Raw genomic sequence first — 15151 nt, 5'->3', positions numbered from 1 at the left:
ATTCTGGAAGTCGTCATCCCCGCCGTTTCATGATAAAGTTCACCTAAAAAAAGTTGCGCACGGCGGTCCCCGTATTGAAGTATTAACCGTGCTACTACCGCATCATTGGTAGTGATATTTTTTCGGTGAAAAAAGCTTGAGCATGAACCTGAGTAATTTCTGAACCCGCAAAAAAAACCGAAAAATTCGCATATAAGACGCACCCTTGTATAGGACGCACCAGCAAGATTTTTGGAAAAAAACCGCGTCTTATACACCGGAAAATACGGTATGTCACGATCGGGAGACCGGCCTTCGTGGTAGTCGGAGGGCGATGTCTTGAAGTGAGCTGTCATTTCTGGGTGTTTGAAAAGCCGAAGATCTGGAACATGACTGCTTGTCTGTAAGACTCGGGTGACGCTGATTGAATGTTCACTCGAGTGACACCTTGAGTGAACGACGAGGCGTGATCAGCACCCGTGACAGCTGCATGTGTCTGCCGGTGAAGCATCCTTTGCTCCGAGGGATCACCAGGCATAACACCAGGTGTAGCTTTTTTTCTCCAACTCCTCCATCTGTATTGTAAGATGGGAAAATAAAATTGAATTGAATTGAACAATGTACATATCATTACTTAATATTCAGTTCAATATTTTAAACTTAAATATTCGTATTAAAACATTTTGATATTTGCAAACCCCTAAAAAAAATTTTTTATTGCATGTTGTTAGGAGGCCAGTTAGCCTCGACTCAGTTTCCAGTTCTGGGGCCTGCTCCCAGAATTGTGGCAGCAATCCGCGCAAGATAAATAAAACATGAAACACATCACAATGTTTGTTGCCAATTTTTTTCACTGAAAAGAAAATAAATCTTTGACTCCCCACCCCATCATTACAAAGGGTCCCCCATCACTTCCACTGGTCCAGAAGACGTCCCCGACACATCCGTGTATGAGAACCACTGCTGTACCAAATATCTTACGAAGTTTTCAGTTGAACAGTTCTATTTTATGGCAATCTTTTATTGCACAGAAAATTTTCCTTTTTCCTCCAAAATACAGAAGGATTTTCTACCTTTACGAACAGGCGGGCTTTGCTGGTAATCAGCTTGTGAAGGTCAGTCTGTGCGATAGATGAAAACGTGAACCGTGCACCACATGACTCGATCACCGCTTCGCGCATAGCCATCGTTGTCATTCCGGTCCACCATGGTTGCACCGACGTCGTTGAAGAGCAGCTGCCTTTTCATTGTCAGTTCAGCACCATTTGCCACCTGTGAAAGGTTTTGAAACCGGGGGGGGGGGGGGGGGGGGGGCTTCTTGACCAAATTCACTCGGGCCCGTCCCCTTCCCTGCTCCCATTGGCAGTCCACCGACCATGCAGATGTTTGCAGTGCGCTACAGCTGGCATTCTTGGGCAAATGCTTTTGGAGATAGGCTCAGTTTTGCAAAGACTCGACAGGGGCGACATCCTCGTATATGACCGACAGCGATTCTGGCGCTTTGCCAAGCTCGCCACCTTCTCACAGTGCCAAGCCAAGCTTTGCGAAAGTGAAACTTTCCGAAAATTATTGCCCGAGAATACCCGCCTTAATCACATAACTTTCGTACCCACTGTGAAGATCTAAAGCTAGTTCCTGTGAGGGATTGTTCGAAGCTGCAATAAAAGGCTAATGTTCTTCTATGAATGGCATCGAGAACGAGAGGCTGCCACATGGTGTGTTACTAAGATGGTGGCCGTGAACCTTGTTGGTGCCATTCCGTACACTTGCTTTCGTTGGTGAGGTGGTTTACCCGCTGTGGTTGCTCAGTGGCTATGGTGTTGGGCTGCTGAGCACGAGGTCGCGGGATTGAATCCCGACCACGGATACCGCATTTCGATGGAGGTGAAATGCGAAAACACCCATGTGCTTAGATTTAGGTGCACGTTAAAGAACCCCAGGTGGTCGAAATTTCCGGAGTCCCCCACTACGGCGTACCTCATAATCAGAAAGTGGTTTTGGCACGTAAAACCCCATAATTTAATTTTTTGGTGAGGTGGTTTGGTCTACTTTCTGTGTATCCTGTGGTGGTTGTGAATAGATACAGTGCTGATTTGGCATCAGACCCTAACTTTAGTCGCCGACAATCAATGAGCAGCGCCAGCTAGGCCTAATGGCCTGACTGGCAGCTGTTGAATTGGCGTTCAGGTCCACGGGCTTGTGCAGCAAGTTCATTTGCACTTAATCTTGTGTGTGGGCAGAAAACTTTGAGATGTGGGTATACGTGTGAGCAAACACCACATCCGATACGATGTGTACTTTCTGGCGGCTAACCAACCTGATCTTCTTGCATGCTTTCGCACTTTCCGAAATAAACACTGCTTTAATTGCTGTTCCCTCTGTCCATGTTGCATCATCGTTTCATTCGGTCCTGCCGACTGACGAAGCTTGTTATAAAAAAATATTCAAAAGCATTCAAAAAATTATATAGTAGATATTCCGTTTGTGAGTATAATTATCTAAATGTTTACTATTCAATATCATTCGGTGATATTAGAGTTTTCGCACACTTCTAACTTTAACACAAGCTTGAGATCATAGCACCAGCTTCGTATAAAGTTGTGTGTTTTAACATTTATGTCTACATAAGTGTTTATAATTAAAGGAAAAAAACATACATTTCGACATACAAACAAACTTTTAAACATTCAGTTTGAAGGTAATCAGATGGGGTGTTCAAATAGTGAAATTTTCTGATCGAATCAAATATGAATACTATTTGAGAAAAGCGACCTTCAAATATAGAGGGGGATACCAAATATTCCCAATTTAAAAACGAAATAATGGTATGAAATGTTTCGTGGAGTGTGGTTGGCAACAAAAGGCTTGATTACTTTATTTTATACTTGTAATGCAGTTAACACTTGGACTTCAGGTCACCTGTGCAGCTTGTAATTGAGAAACAAAGGAAAGTATGATCATATCTGGTGCACCATGGCAATGACAGTAACGATAAAAAAGGAACAGCACAATCCCAGACACATGTAGCAGATTGTAAGAGTCGTTGATGAAGCTAAGGGCAATATACTGCAGCAAAGACTAAGGTTCAAATAGCAAAGACTGTTTGATTTGTAATCAATATTTCAAATATTCAGACACCTTTAGTAAACAAAGACACATTATGGTGACTTAAAACTGCTGGCTACTTGAGAGCTTCCAAGCGAGTGTGAACACAGCTTGCTCTATGTGGTACAGGTGCTAAGGTCTCCGAGCTGGAGCTTCCGCCGGACCTGGCTCAGTATGTGGAAGCGGACAATGCCGCCTTCCGCAGAGAGCTTGAGCAGTGGGACCTCGGCAACCGCGAGAAGGTCGCCGTGGATGCTGCCACAAGTGGGAACGACATCGTGGTCACCCCGGTGCGGTCGCAGCAGGTGAGCCAGCTATTTCGTTGTTCTTGGCACCATAAGAGTTTCCTACAAAAAAAATTACTAGAAGGAGCTGTTGCACTAGGAAGGTCAGTGAACATAGTGTGAAAAATTGTAAAAGCGCTCAAAGATGAGGCAATGCAAGATTGAAAAAAAAAAGAGAGAGAGAGAAAGAAAAAGAAAGCACTCAAAACAAGAAATTGTATCCAAGCTGCGCCCTCTTGTGGTAGCGCGAGGTACTTTTAGGTGCCTGTGCAATGGCCTGGCACTGCCGTCCAACCAATTTTCTTATCCTCCTCTCCCACAGCCCCAACACTTCACGACATTGATTAGGGGCAGAAGTAAACCATCTGTAGTGCTCCTGTATGTGGCTCGCGGTATGCAAGGACGCTAATTACCATCAATAAAGCGTGTATGTATCTCACAAAAGATGTGCACCTCGCAGTCACGGCATGCGAAACTTTAAAAAAGTTGTGCAGAAACCATGCAGTGTGGGAATCGATGCTTTGTGAAGCATTTTGCAGGTATCTGGCAATCCAGCATTGTTCGGGATTCTGCAAAGTGATACTAGGTGAACCAGTGTGTCTGTAATGACAATCGCATTGAAGACGATCGTACGGCGGCAGCGACATGATTTCTACGCCGGCCATTCGACGTGAGCTTATGACATGACGATTGTTGAGTTGAGCATAGGTAGCGTACGAGCGTAGGCGAGCGAAACCCGGATTGTGACGTCATCAGCAAGCACGGGTAATGCAATCTTACGTACCCATGGCTATGTCACGTGTCGTAGGTAAAGATGTCGTTGGCATTTGCCCTCCGACGAAGAAATCTTAAAGCATGATTGCCTTGGGTGATCATGAAGTTGGTGCAGTGTCACCCAATTTCTACGTAGCATGCTATGAGGAAAGCACTGAGGAAAGTGGGCTCGTCCTGGAGGTAATCAAGCATAACACGGCACCTCAAAGCAAGGAAAGCTGTCACGAGGAAAGAAGACATGGAGGTGGAATGGGGCGCACACAGAGAGCGCTTCAAGGAGCTGGCTGGCTGGCTTTGGAACAGAAGTACTCGTGCAATTGTGGCCTAATGGTTGGAGCACCAGGCTGCTGTGCTCGACTGCAGAAGTTCGATTCCACCGTCGATCACATATTATTTCCTTTTTAATTAGGCGTTGCGAGGCAGGAACCTACCTACCTGCCAGAAATGAGACAAAAAAAGCTTTGCATTAAAAAGAAGAAAGGCGTACTATCCCTCCCAACCCCCTTTCTGCTGTGCTCATCGGACTTTTCTTTTGCAGAATTTTCATGTTTGCAGATACTAGGCAGGTATTCAATGGTGTGGACGTGTTATGAACAGCCGCTCAGCAGATGTAGCTATGTATGCAAAGTATTGGCATTAAACAGCTGATTTTTAAGAATGGCAGCAAGCGATAGTAGAAAATGGCAACGACCAGCTGAGCACTATGAATTTTACTGTGCAAGAGAGTATCAGAATCTAGGACAAGACACAAACAATAGCCTCAGATTTTCCACATATTATTATTTGCTGAGAAAATAACTACGAGGGATGTTCTCAGAGTAAGTGTGGTCAATTTCTTTTAAAGAGCAGATGGTACACCAGGGGAAACAAACAATCGCCACAAGAATCCACGCCCGTTTCTGGTTAAACGACAGAAGAAGCGTCAGCGGAGGAGGAGTTCTGCATGCACAGAGCGCCAATGAAGAGAGAGTAGAGGCAGACGAGCGTGCTCGAGGTTATTCGAGTACAAATCACGATGGCAGACAGACGTGTACTGACAAAGTTGTCGCCAATGGAAGTGCGTGCTGTCATCCGGTATGAACGGGCACGTGGGACTAATGTGTCCGTCATCCATGAACACCTACAGATCGCGTATGATGAAGAGGTCATGTCTCAATGCTTGCATTGCAGGGCACCGAGTTTTACAAGAGTGGTTTCTTCAGACTGATAGCAAGCTACGACAAATGACTCGATGTCAGTGGCGACTATGTGGAGAAATAGTGTGAGGTGTATAGTTCATGATGCCATGGCATTTTCTTTTTTTTTTTTTTACAAAGTTCTCGTGTGAAAATAAATTACGAAAGTTAGTTTTGGAATGTCCCTCATACATACAGACACTGCACATCTGACCAACGCACTGTCAGAGCAATTTTATTACGCTTTGTTTTTGCCTGTAGGCAATTGAAACAGATGAGGAGATTGTGCTTTGCCATTGGGACATTGGAAAAGAGAGTCCTTAAAGGGCCCTCACCAGCTCCCTAGCAAATTTTAGTTATACGCTGGAAGTTGTTGCGTGTCCTCCAGGGAGCGTTCTGTCGCAAAAATTTTTCAAGTCGGCTCATTAATAGTTGAGATAGAAATATTTCAGTGCCGCGAACCGATTACTTCAGCAGGCAGGCTCCATTGCCAAGCAAGACGCTCACTCCACTCGCTCTGCCTAGCCTACACAAGTGAAATTCCTTCCCTGCATTCTCCCATACCGGATCTCGAGGATCGCGTGACGTTTTTTTTTTTCCCTGGCGGCACTTCCGCCTTCAGCGCCATGCACGAGCTGTCGTCTTGTTCGCGCAGCGCACGATTTTGCGTGGTGGGCACAAGGAAACACGACTAGCGGTGTAATTCAGTGCTACACGAATACTGAGGCAGAACAAGCGGATTGCAGGCATGATCACCCGCTGGAACACGGTAGTAAATGGCATAGTTTCGGTACCTGCACACGTGACTGCACGACTGTGGGAACAAGCAGACGAAGCGAAAGTTCATCTCTCTTCTTTTGGTGTGAAGTAAAACAAAAAACACGCAGATATTCCGTTTGTGTGTTATATTATTTCTCTAAGCTTCAATTCGTCAATTCAAGCAACAGATCGCACAGATAGCAGATATTGTCTTGAATAATTCTCGAAGTTATGTATCACCATAAGTGATGTCACACACTGCAGACAGGCCTACGTCACCGTCCGGCTTGGAGTACGGTGGTCACGAGGAGAAGGGAAAACGGCGTTCGGTTTGAAATTTCAGATACTTGCACAGCATGTAGTGATGTAAAACTTTACAGACACGATCGTTATCACGCAATGTATGCTCTGCGCTTGTCAGTTCAAAATGGTCAGACTTGGTGAGGAGCCTTTCAAAATGTTTTTCAGGCTCTATGAATGCATAACGGTTCACATTGAAGGCTGTTTGAAGAAACGTAGATGTTTCAGAGGCCAACTGCAACGAAATTTCACTTGGGCTAAATTGCCTACGAATGCTTAGCATATACTATCAATGTAAGCCACAGCAGGCAAGTTCGATGCTGACCAGCCAATGCACAGACAGCATGTAAACTGCAGTTGACAAAGCTGCGCTAGCTGCAGTTCAGCTGCACGGTCACTCGCCCATTCAAGATCTGCTTGGCAAATGCTTTCTCAGAATTACTGTAAGTACTATAGGCTGCGATAGCGCACGAAAACCAAAGGTAAGTTGCGAATGAATGAATTCTGTGGTTTTATGTGCCAAAACCGTGATTTGATTATAAGGCACGCTGTAGTGGGAGACCCCGGATTGATTTTGACCACCAGGGGATCCCAACGTGCCCCCAGTGCACAGGACAAGGGCGTTTTTGCATTTCTTCCCCATCGAAATGTGGCCACCGGGGCTGCAATTACATCTTGCGACCTCGTGGTTAGCAGAACAACACCATAGCCGCTACGCCACCGCAGCGGGTGGAAAGGCACGTTGTATTGAGGCGCAGTATTCTCAAGCAATCATTTCCAGTAGGGCATCATCTTCGACACACCTCACGCATCTCTACATCGGATGCGTCAAAGAATACGGAACGAAAAAGCCTTTCTGACCCAGCGCCAGAAATGCTGTCAGCAGGAACCGCATGCTGCATTTGTCACAAAGGAGAATGCAACGCGGCAGCCCTGGTCTCGATGCAGCGACAAGCCGTGCAGGAATGTGATGCCGCGACAGCGAAGTGGGGGAAAATTTTATCACGCCTGGAGTCCTGCCTGTCTGGCTGTGAGTTTACGCACACTTTGCACTGAGCCCACAGCGGGGTTTGAGGGTGGACCCCTCTAGCCTGGCCGTGCCGAGCCTCACTTGTGTTTATCATCCTTCACTACAGATGGCAGTAGTTTTCATATCAGTTGATGAGTCCGGCGTTTCTAGCATGCCAGGCAGTGGCCGGAGAAGTTGGATACCTCATGCCGGAGACACTTAGATTGCTAAAATGTTACCCCGCGCTTTAAAAGTGGCCTGCAGCAGCGTGGCGATCAGTCATTACCGTAGCGCAAGCGCACTAGTGTGCGGCGAGCGAGCGCTTTGCTGTTTGTCAAAGGCACAAACCTGACACGCTCGAATCCATGCTCGAGATATCCACGCTCAAGACACGCTCGAGATGGGTCAGCATACTACTGGTCAGCCAAGGTAGCGTGTGACGCAGCCTGTTCCAGTGGCTCGGGCGTGCGATAGGACAGGTTCTATTCCTGCGCCAGCCAAACTAGACTGTAGATCATCCAATTTTCCCGAATGTAGTGCAACTGCATCACTCGTGGATCGCGTCTGCGTTAAGTCAGACTATATCCACACCTTCAGCTTGGCCACCCCAATGCGAACGCATTGAGGCCTTGCTTGTTGAATGCAAACAACCAGATAATACAGGCTTGACTCGAAGAATATGGCTTTTTTTTTTTTCAGTTTTGGTATGAAAAACATTGGTTTTTGCTAGCGTTTTGTAAAGTGCCCACTTGCATTTCAAGTGTAACATTTTCTGCAGAGACTAGTGTCTGTTTAAATTATCTCAAACGGGGCTTTTTACGCAGTCCAGCATTTCATTGCAGTTGGCTTTTAATGGGGATGAACACTATGCAAATAAAACCACACATTAAATTAATAGCACACAATACACAGTACTGCAGACATCAAGACATACTCACGTGGCAAATTAGAATGCGGTTGAAGTTCTATGAAAAAAAAAAAATGCACTGGCAATTTCGCACTAAATGCATGAGAAATGTGTTACATTGCACCTCTTTAAAGTCCCAGATCCGTGATTTAAACCGCTTTCACCACATTGCAAAGTGTTGTTCAGGAGCTCACACACCCTGCCTCTTCAAAGAGTGAAGTTCACATATGGTGTCACATAGTAGTGACAGTGAAAAAAACAAAACTGTGAATGACGAAAGTAGCATGTCATTGGGCGAATCTATGCCCTCAAAAACAGGCTACACTCAAAGAACAACAATAGCAGCAAACACAGTTGGCGATCGTCGGAAATCTGATCTGCCAGCCAAGCACGTCGGCTTGTATGCAAGAGTCGTTAAAGTTTGCAGAGTAATCGCTTGTGCCCGCATGTCTTCCAGAAAGTACTACACAATTTGCGTCGCGCATACAATAAGGTTACACAAGCTTCGGTGACAACAGACGACGCATAGAACTATCGATAACATTCCAGTAAGTTCCAATCATGCTGGCGCTTCTTGCGCTGAGCGATAACTTGAAGTTGTTAGTGGGTGAAATGCAGTCGATGAGAAAAGGATAAATGAGTATATGTGACAATATATACCTCTACCACGTGGCCGGCCGCCCACACTTCACATTGTATTTTCCACTTGATGCTCGTAATGCTAATGCATTTAAACAAGCATTATATAGCTCCTTGTTGGGGATGATCGTTTTTGCAGGATCGGCCAATAACGACAGAACACAGCACTGGCGGTGGAGTGCTAAGTGCCAGCCCATCGTGGCCTGCGCTGCAGCAGGAGCATGCCCAGTTGGCCCAGGGCTGGACCCAGGGCAGGCTGGCACAGTTAAGCCACACCCTGGCTGCCGAGGGGCCTCGGGGAGCATTAGCCAAGGCACTCGACCAGGTGAGCTCGCAGGAGCCGTTTATCTTGTTTCTTGTTGTGTACAAGTTGCTAATGTCAAATGCAGTGTATTGCATGCTTTGCACATGATTTTTCATTCTCAAGAACTTATGCACCCACAATCAGTGTTTTTAGCAGCTTTCTCTATTAGCTAACTTCAAATTATATCGGAGGGGGGGGGGGCGACCTGTACTGTACCAAATTAACCTGTACCAACTTGTAGATCTGTAGGATTTGCACCAATTGACGATCCATCTGTACTAATTTGTAGCTGATAAGTTCCAACTTGTAATGGTCCTGTACCAAGTCGTGGATCTGTAGGATCTGTACTAATTTCTAGTTGATAAGCTCCAACTTTTAGTTGTCCTGTACCGAGTTGTGGATCTGTAGGATCTTTACTAATTTATAGCTTATAGGTTCCAACTCCTAATGTACCATCTTATACGTCAATCTGTAGGATCTGTACCAGTTGATGGTTGACCTGTACAAATTAGTAGTTGATACATTCCAGCTGGTAACTGATCTGTACCAACTCGTAGCGATCTGTACCAACGCGTAATAGACCCGTACCAATCCGTAGCGGATCCATTCCAACTCGCCCACGCATCAACTTTGTTGCAGGAGCTTGCGCGCCTGCAGCGGCTAGCTCGGTTGGCGCAGCAACGCGCGGCTGTGTCGCCGTGGCCGAGTCGATTGGGCGGCACCGACGAGGAAGACCCCCGGCTACAGCACATTGGCCTCTTCCTGCTTCTCAACGGCGCCCCCGTGCAGCCGTACCTGCACCGAGTGCTGCTTGAGCAGTTTGCACAGCCGGATTTGGAGAAGGACCCCGTTGGGGCACCCCTGCGACAGGTGCGGTACTTTGGGAGGCAGCCGTATCCGCGCAGAGCCGAACAGTATCCGAGTCTTGGTTGGGTTAATAATGCATTAGAGATTAGACGCCTTCAGTCAAAACATGTCTATTGTACATACCTGACATTTCAGAGCTAGCTTGGTGCTGATGGGTCCTTTTATCACCAATTTAAAAAGAAAATGCAGCGCCTTTCCATCGCCACTTCTTCAAGAGCGCCTAAACCACCTCCGACACTTTTTTACACGATTGAAATAAACGGGCATAGTGTACAGAATGCCATGACGATCATCTTTGGCAAATGCGGCAGTGCTAGACGGAAGTGCTAGGCGCCATGGGGACGGCACAAATTTAAAAAAAAAGAATGTGCTCCTCTCCTGGCCTTTTCAGTGCCTCCTTCATGCGTCATGATGTCAACAGGGCGCTCCGAGTGATGTCACCAGAATAAGCACTGCCAATTGGTCGACCTGCAAGAATGCACGACTTTCGGTTCGTCTGCTAGCGCACTTCCATGCAGTCGCACACGCCTGCTCACTTCGTTGCTTGTTTATAGTGCTCACATGTGTTGCATATTTTGGTTTGGGATTTGCAGTTCCACATTGCTTGCATGTCGAGTACAATAGTTCTATAATCTTACATCGTTATAGGCCAAAATTATCCGTTTGCTGTTGGCTGCAAAAGTACTGAGTGGAAGTACGAGAAGATGCAACATCAGCTGCCCCAGGAGGACGCCCTGCATTGTGCCTGGCTCGAACGCATTGGCATTCCATCAAGTGGCAATTTGCGCGTTTGTGAATGTAATTTTGCTCACAAAGATTACAACCACGAGTCGTACCTGCTGCTCAAACAGGACTGCAATGTGAAGTTCCAAGTTTTACGAAAGCACCCTCTTACAGCGTCCAATCTCACGTCTGTGGTGTGACCGAGTTGTTGTTTGCTCATCCTCACACCATTGTTCATGCTTTGCCATGTGTCCACCAACAATGTAATCGCAGGTGCTTGCTTCTTACGAAAAAACTAAGTGTATGCATACACCTCCTGTGGTTCAGTATGCAAATTCAAAGACTTATGTTGCTGGAAAACGTATCCAGGCTACTGTTAACTGCAGCAGCAGTACGCAGGCTCTTTCAGCTATTTAGTGCTGTATTTTGAAATACTCTTTTGCGCATAATTTTTTGCCCATTGGCATTTGCTTGCACAATGCTACCGTTGTAGGCAGAAACGGTCACTCGGCGCTACAGATGAATGAATGGGAAAAAACAAACAAACTAGAGGTGTGCTTGTTACATTAGTAAGTGGATGTTTACTGCAGTTCATATGACCGTAAACATACCAACCTTACTTTGTACACTAAAACCTCATTAATTCGTACCCACTTAATAAGTGATTCCAGTTTAAATTAGTCGTGATAAATTAGTCTTGTCAGCATCAAACCTAATGTATTGGTTGACTGCTTAAGCCGTAGCCATTTACTGCATGCCAAACAGTTGGTGCGTAATATTTACTTCATTTTTCGGCACATACAAGTGCGTAATCGGCGAAATGTCGTGCAAGCAGACCATGGATAGTGAAATTGCGGAGCACGAAGTGCAGTCGCCACCAATAGCGATGTCAAAACATGGTAGCCATGACGTGTTTGCTGCTCGCATAATTTACGACACTTCCATGTTGTCCATAACAATGATGAGGTGGATGATGGCCGTTTCGTATCTGATGTGAGGCCTTATGGAAAGACTGGCTGACGGAAAAAATTACCAAGTTTGAAAATGCTGTCATCACCTCATCACCGCAAGGCCGCCGTAGTGGCAACTGAAAATCTGATTTTTTGCTGCCTGCTCGCAAATAAAACTTCTCTGCGGATGTGTTTGAGTGAAAATTAAGATTTTTTTTGTAAGTTTATAGCTGCTCATCTGCCATCGTTAGTTAATTAGTACCATCGCCTAGTGTGTACTAGATCCACATTCCCCACCAACTACGTATTAACAAGGTTTATATAGCTGTCCAATACTTTTTTGTCGCTATCATTGCTGTGCCTTTCGGGTGAAACTGCAGCTTTTTTGGTTAGTCATGGGCCGAGCTCTGGCCGACAGTGATACGTCTTTTAAGCGGGTCGGCCCGACATTGGAGCTCAAATTGGGCCCAAAATCTTTGCTAGTGCTCCACTTGTTTGCCCACAGGCCCACATGTTTGCCTGCGCACAGTTGAAGGCATGGCTCACAATGGCAAGGGAAGGTGCAACCCATCTAAACTCGAGCAACATTAACGCAGGGGCACTGAGCAAGAAGCAGAGCTCAGCTTCCTGCATTGGCCTTCTATCTCTGTTACAGTAAAATTTCGATATAACAAACCACACGGGACCGCCGAGAATCGTACGTTATTCTGAAAGGTCGTTATAGTTAAAGCCCCAAAATTAACCCTTCCTCCCATCTACCCATTAGTTCGTAAGTCGTCTCCGTTTGAGCTATCAATATAAACGTCGCTGTTGGCTCTCGGCCCGCACTGTTGCTTTCTTCCACAGATTCTGCCGCCATGCACCACAGAAGTACTGTATAGTAAGAGCGCTGCGTGCAAAGCAGATGCTAAGAAAACTGCCGACAAAAAAGAAAGCTCTATGTCGCTTCCAGAGCGCAATGTTTTTTGTTGTTTGTTTGTTTTTCACATTCCTTGCCATGGACACCCCCCCAACTGTCACACTCGAGGTGGACACCTGAACTATTCCAAAACGCAAGCAGGCGAAAGCAACACCATCTGGAAAGCACAAGGTGCGACCATGTGGCATCCTCGCGAGTACAGAAGTTACATTCCTTCACGCATTTAGCTAGTACGGCCGCAGAAAGAAGCGTGTAAGAAAGAGGCGTACGCAGAAAGAAGGGCAAACCTGATGAATTAGTGACATCCTGTTGTACTGAATACAAATGACGTTCGCAGTAGTGGACCCGTGTTTTCCGGCAATCTTTTATTTATTGCACGGAAAGTTTGTTTTTTTCCAGTTTTTGATATACAAAAGGGCTAAACTGTCTGAAGGCAGTTGGATTATCGTAAGGTCAATCTGCGCAACAGATGAAAGGACCACATATCACGTGTCTCGATCACCGCTCTGCGTGTAGCTGGTGGTGACGGTAAAGAGCATTTCATTGTCAGTTTTGGGGCGGTCTGACACCTGGCAGTGAATCTAAAATCTGGAGAGTCACGGCAAGTTCGTGCAATGTTCACTACGCCTCTCCCCTCCTCCTCCTCCTCCTCCTCGTTCATCCACCATTTGTTGCTTTCATTTGTGAGATGGTTTGTTGGCCTTCCGAATGTCGTGCTGCTGCTGCGAATACATCTGCGCTGATTTCGCACCAAACCGTAACTTTAGTCGCTGATGTCCGACGAAGCAGTCCTAATGGCCGAGGCAGCGTGGCCGTGACAATAATTAGTCACCGGCCGACATGGTAAAGGGCCGCAAACCATCGCAAAATGCATGTTGCCAATATGTTCATGCGTATGGCTCATCGGGCATTGACTGCTGTTGCAGCGATGTGAAGTTTGTCGCCGCATATCCGACAGAATCTGCGTGTGCGTCTCTCAGCGGCTGATTGGCCCGATCTTTGCAAGTGATTTCACACTTTATGAAAAACATGCCGCTTTTGTTGCCGTTGCCTCTGTCTATGTCACGTTATCATTTCGACCGGTCCTATTGACCCGGACGAACCTTGTAGTACCGACAGAGGCGAACCTGGCCTACGGAGCACTCTCAGTGACAAACTCCGCTACTGCATCAGCGGGGCGGCCCATTCGTGGCACACTCAAAGCTTCTTTAGTGCCAAAAAAGAAGTGAAACGCTTGCTTGAGCAGCATCAAGCACGAGGGGCTCCGCAGTGTCCGCGATATGTGGCACTATATGAGTCTCCATACCGAGTATATATTGAACATTCAAAAAATTGAATAGTAGATGTTCGATTTGTGAATGGATTTATTGAAACATTCACTTTTTGATTTAATTTGGTGATATTCAAGTATTTGCACACCCCTGCTGGTGAGACCTACGAGTGCGAATATACTGATGGCGAGCTCACCGCGACGGCCCATCACCAAGCACTCCTGTGGCCACACGGGTTAGGGTGCTAGGCACAACCAGCGCCAGTTTGTGGGGAGTCTGCAGCGAAAGTTGTGGTTTTGGGCCTGTTGGCATGGCGGCAACTTAGTTCGTGGCTGCGATGTTCACGCCATCGTGCGCTCGGGTCCCTTCCCGAAGCACCGTGCAGAGTCCAAAATTTCAGTTTTGCCATTATACATTGGTGCTGGAGGTTGGTGACAGTGCCGTGGAAATCGGGTAGGTCCGAAAAATGGGGCATCTGAAAAATTGGACTGAGACTGCATTTAAGCTTTTTGCTTCCAGAAGATATATATTCGGGGCGCTTTTGAACAAACTTTGCTTTGCTATAACCAATGCTGTGTTGGATCCCCCATTTTCGATTTTGTTATAGTAGTAGAATACTGTATTGAAGCGAATTTTATATTTACTTTATATTCTTGTTTGTTATATTGAGCTCCGACTGACTCACATCCACATTCTTTATAGTGAGGTATGACTAACGGCAAGCATTGTTAAACCCACCTTCCAGGAGGCCCTGCGCTGGCTGACAGAGCTGTCTCCGTCGGGTGCCGCCGGGGACGTGGAGATGGAGGCGGTGTACCGAGGCTGGCACATGCTGTACTGCCGCTTCCGGCACCTGGCCAGCGCGCTGACCATCGGACTGGAGCACTACTGGGCACACCGGCTGCCGTCGGCTGTCCACCTGCTGGGCGCCGCCTGCACCCTCAACGAGGCTCTGCTCGCCAGGCCCCCGCCGGCCGAGTCCCACTCCCGGTACCTGGGCTTCGACCCGAGGCTGCTGGCCTACTGCCGACGCATGGCGCTGCTGGTACGGTGTTCTTTCTTTTTTTTTTTTTTTTCTATTTCAGGACGCAAAGGCATAGGCCAAAACAGTAATTCGTGAGCACATTCGCTGACCAATAATTCAGACTCGACGGCTACCACCTACATGTCCAGTAATCGGGCGTGC

At 46.7% G+C, this 15151-nt stretch overlaps 1 protein-coding gene across 4 annotated transcripts in view; it reads left to right on the top strand.

Annotated features, from left to right (window-relative positions):
- LOC142583276 (ubiquitin carboxyl-terminal hydrolase 25-like) overlaps positions 1 to 15151 on the top strand; it is an 86051-nt gene that overhangs the window by 58139 nt on the left and 12761 nt on the right. For all 4 annotated transcript variants that reach the window (XM_075693672.1, XM_075693674.1, XM_075693673.1 and 1 more), the window contains 4 exons: positions 3214 to 3389; positions 9071 to 9256; positions 9875 to 10105; positions 14711 to 15010. In XM_075693672.1, coding sequence (XP_075549787.1) covers positions 3214 to 3389; positions 9071 to 9256; positions 9875 to 10105; positions 14711 to 15010 — 893 coding nt within the window. The remainder of the gene's footprint in view (positions 1 to 3213; positions 3390 to 9070; positions 9257 to 9874; positions 10106 to 14710; positions 15011 to 15151) is intronic.

The sequence above is a fragment of the Dermacentor variabilis genome, chromosome 5, assembly GCF_050947875.1.
Source record: "Dermacentor variabilis isolate Ectoservices chromosome 5, ASM5094787v1, whole genome shotgun sequence".
Taxonomy (NCBI): Eukaryota; Metazoa; Arthropoda; class Arachnida; order Ixodida; family Ixodidae; genus Dermacentor; species Dermacentor variabilis.
This window is presented reverse-complemented; position numbering and strand designations above follow the sequence as displayed.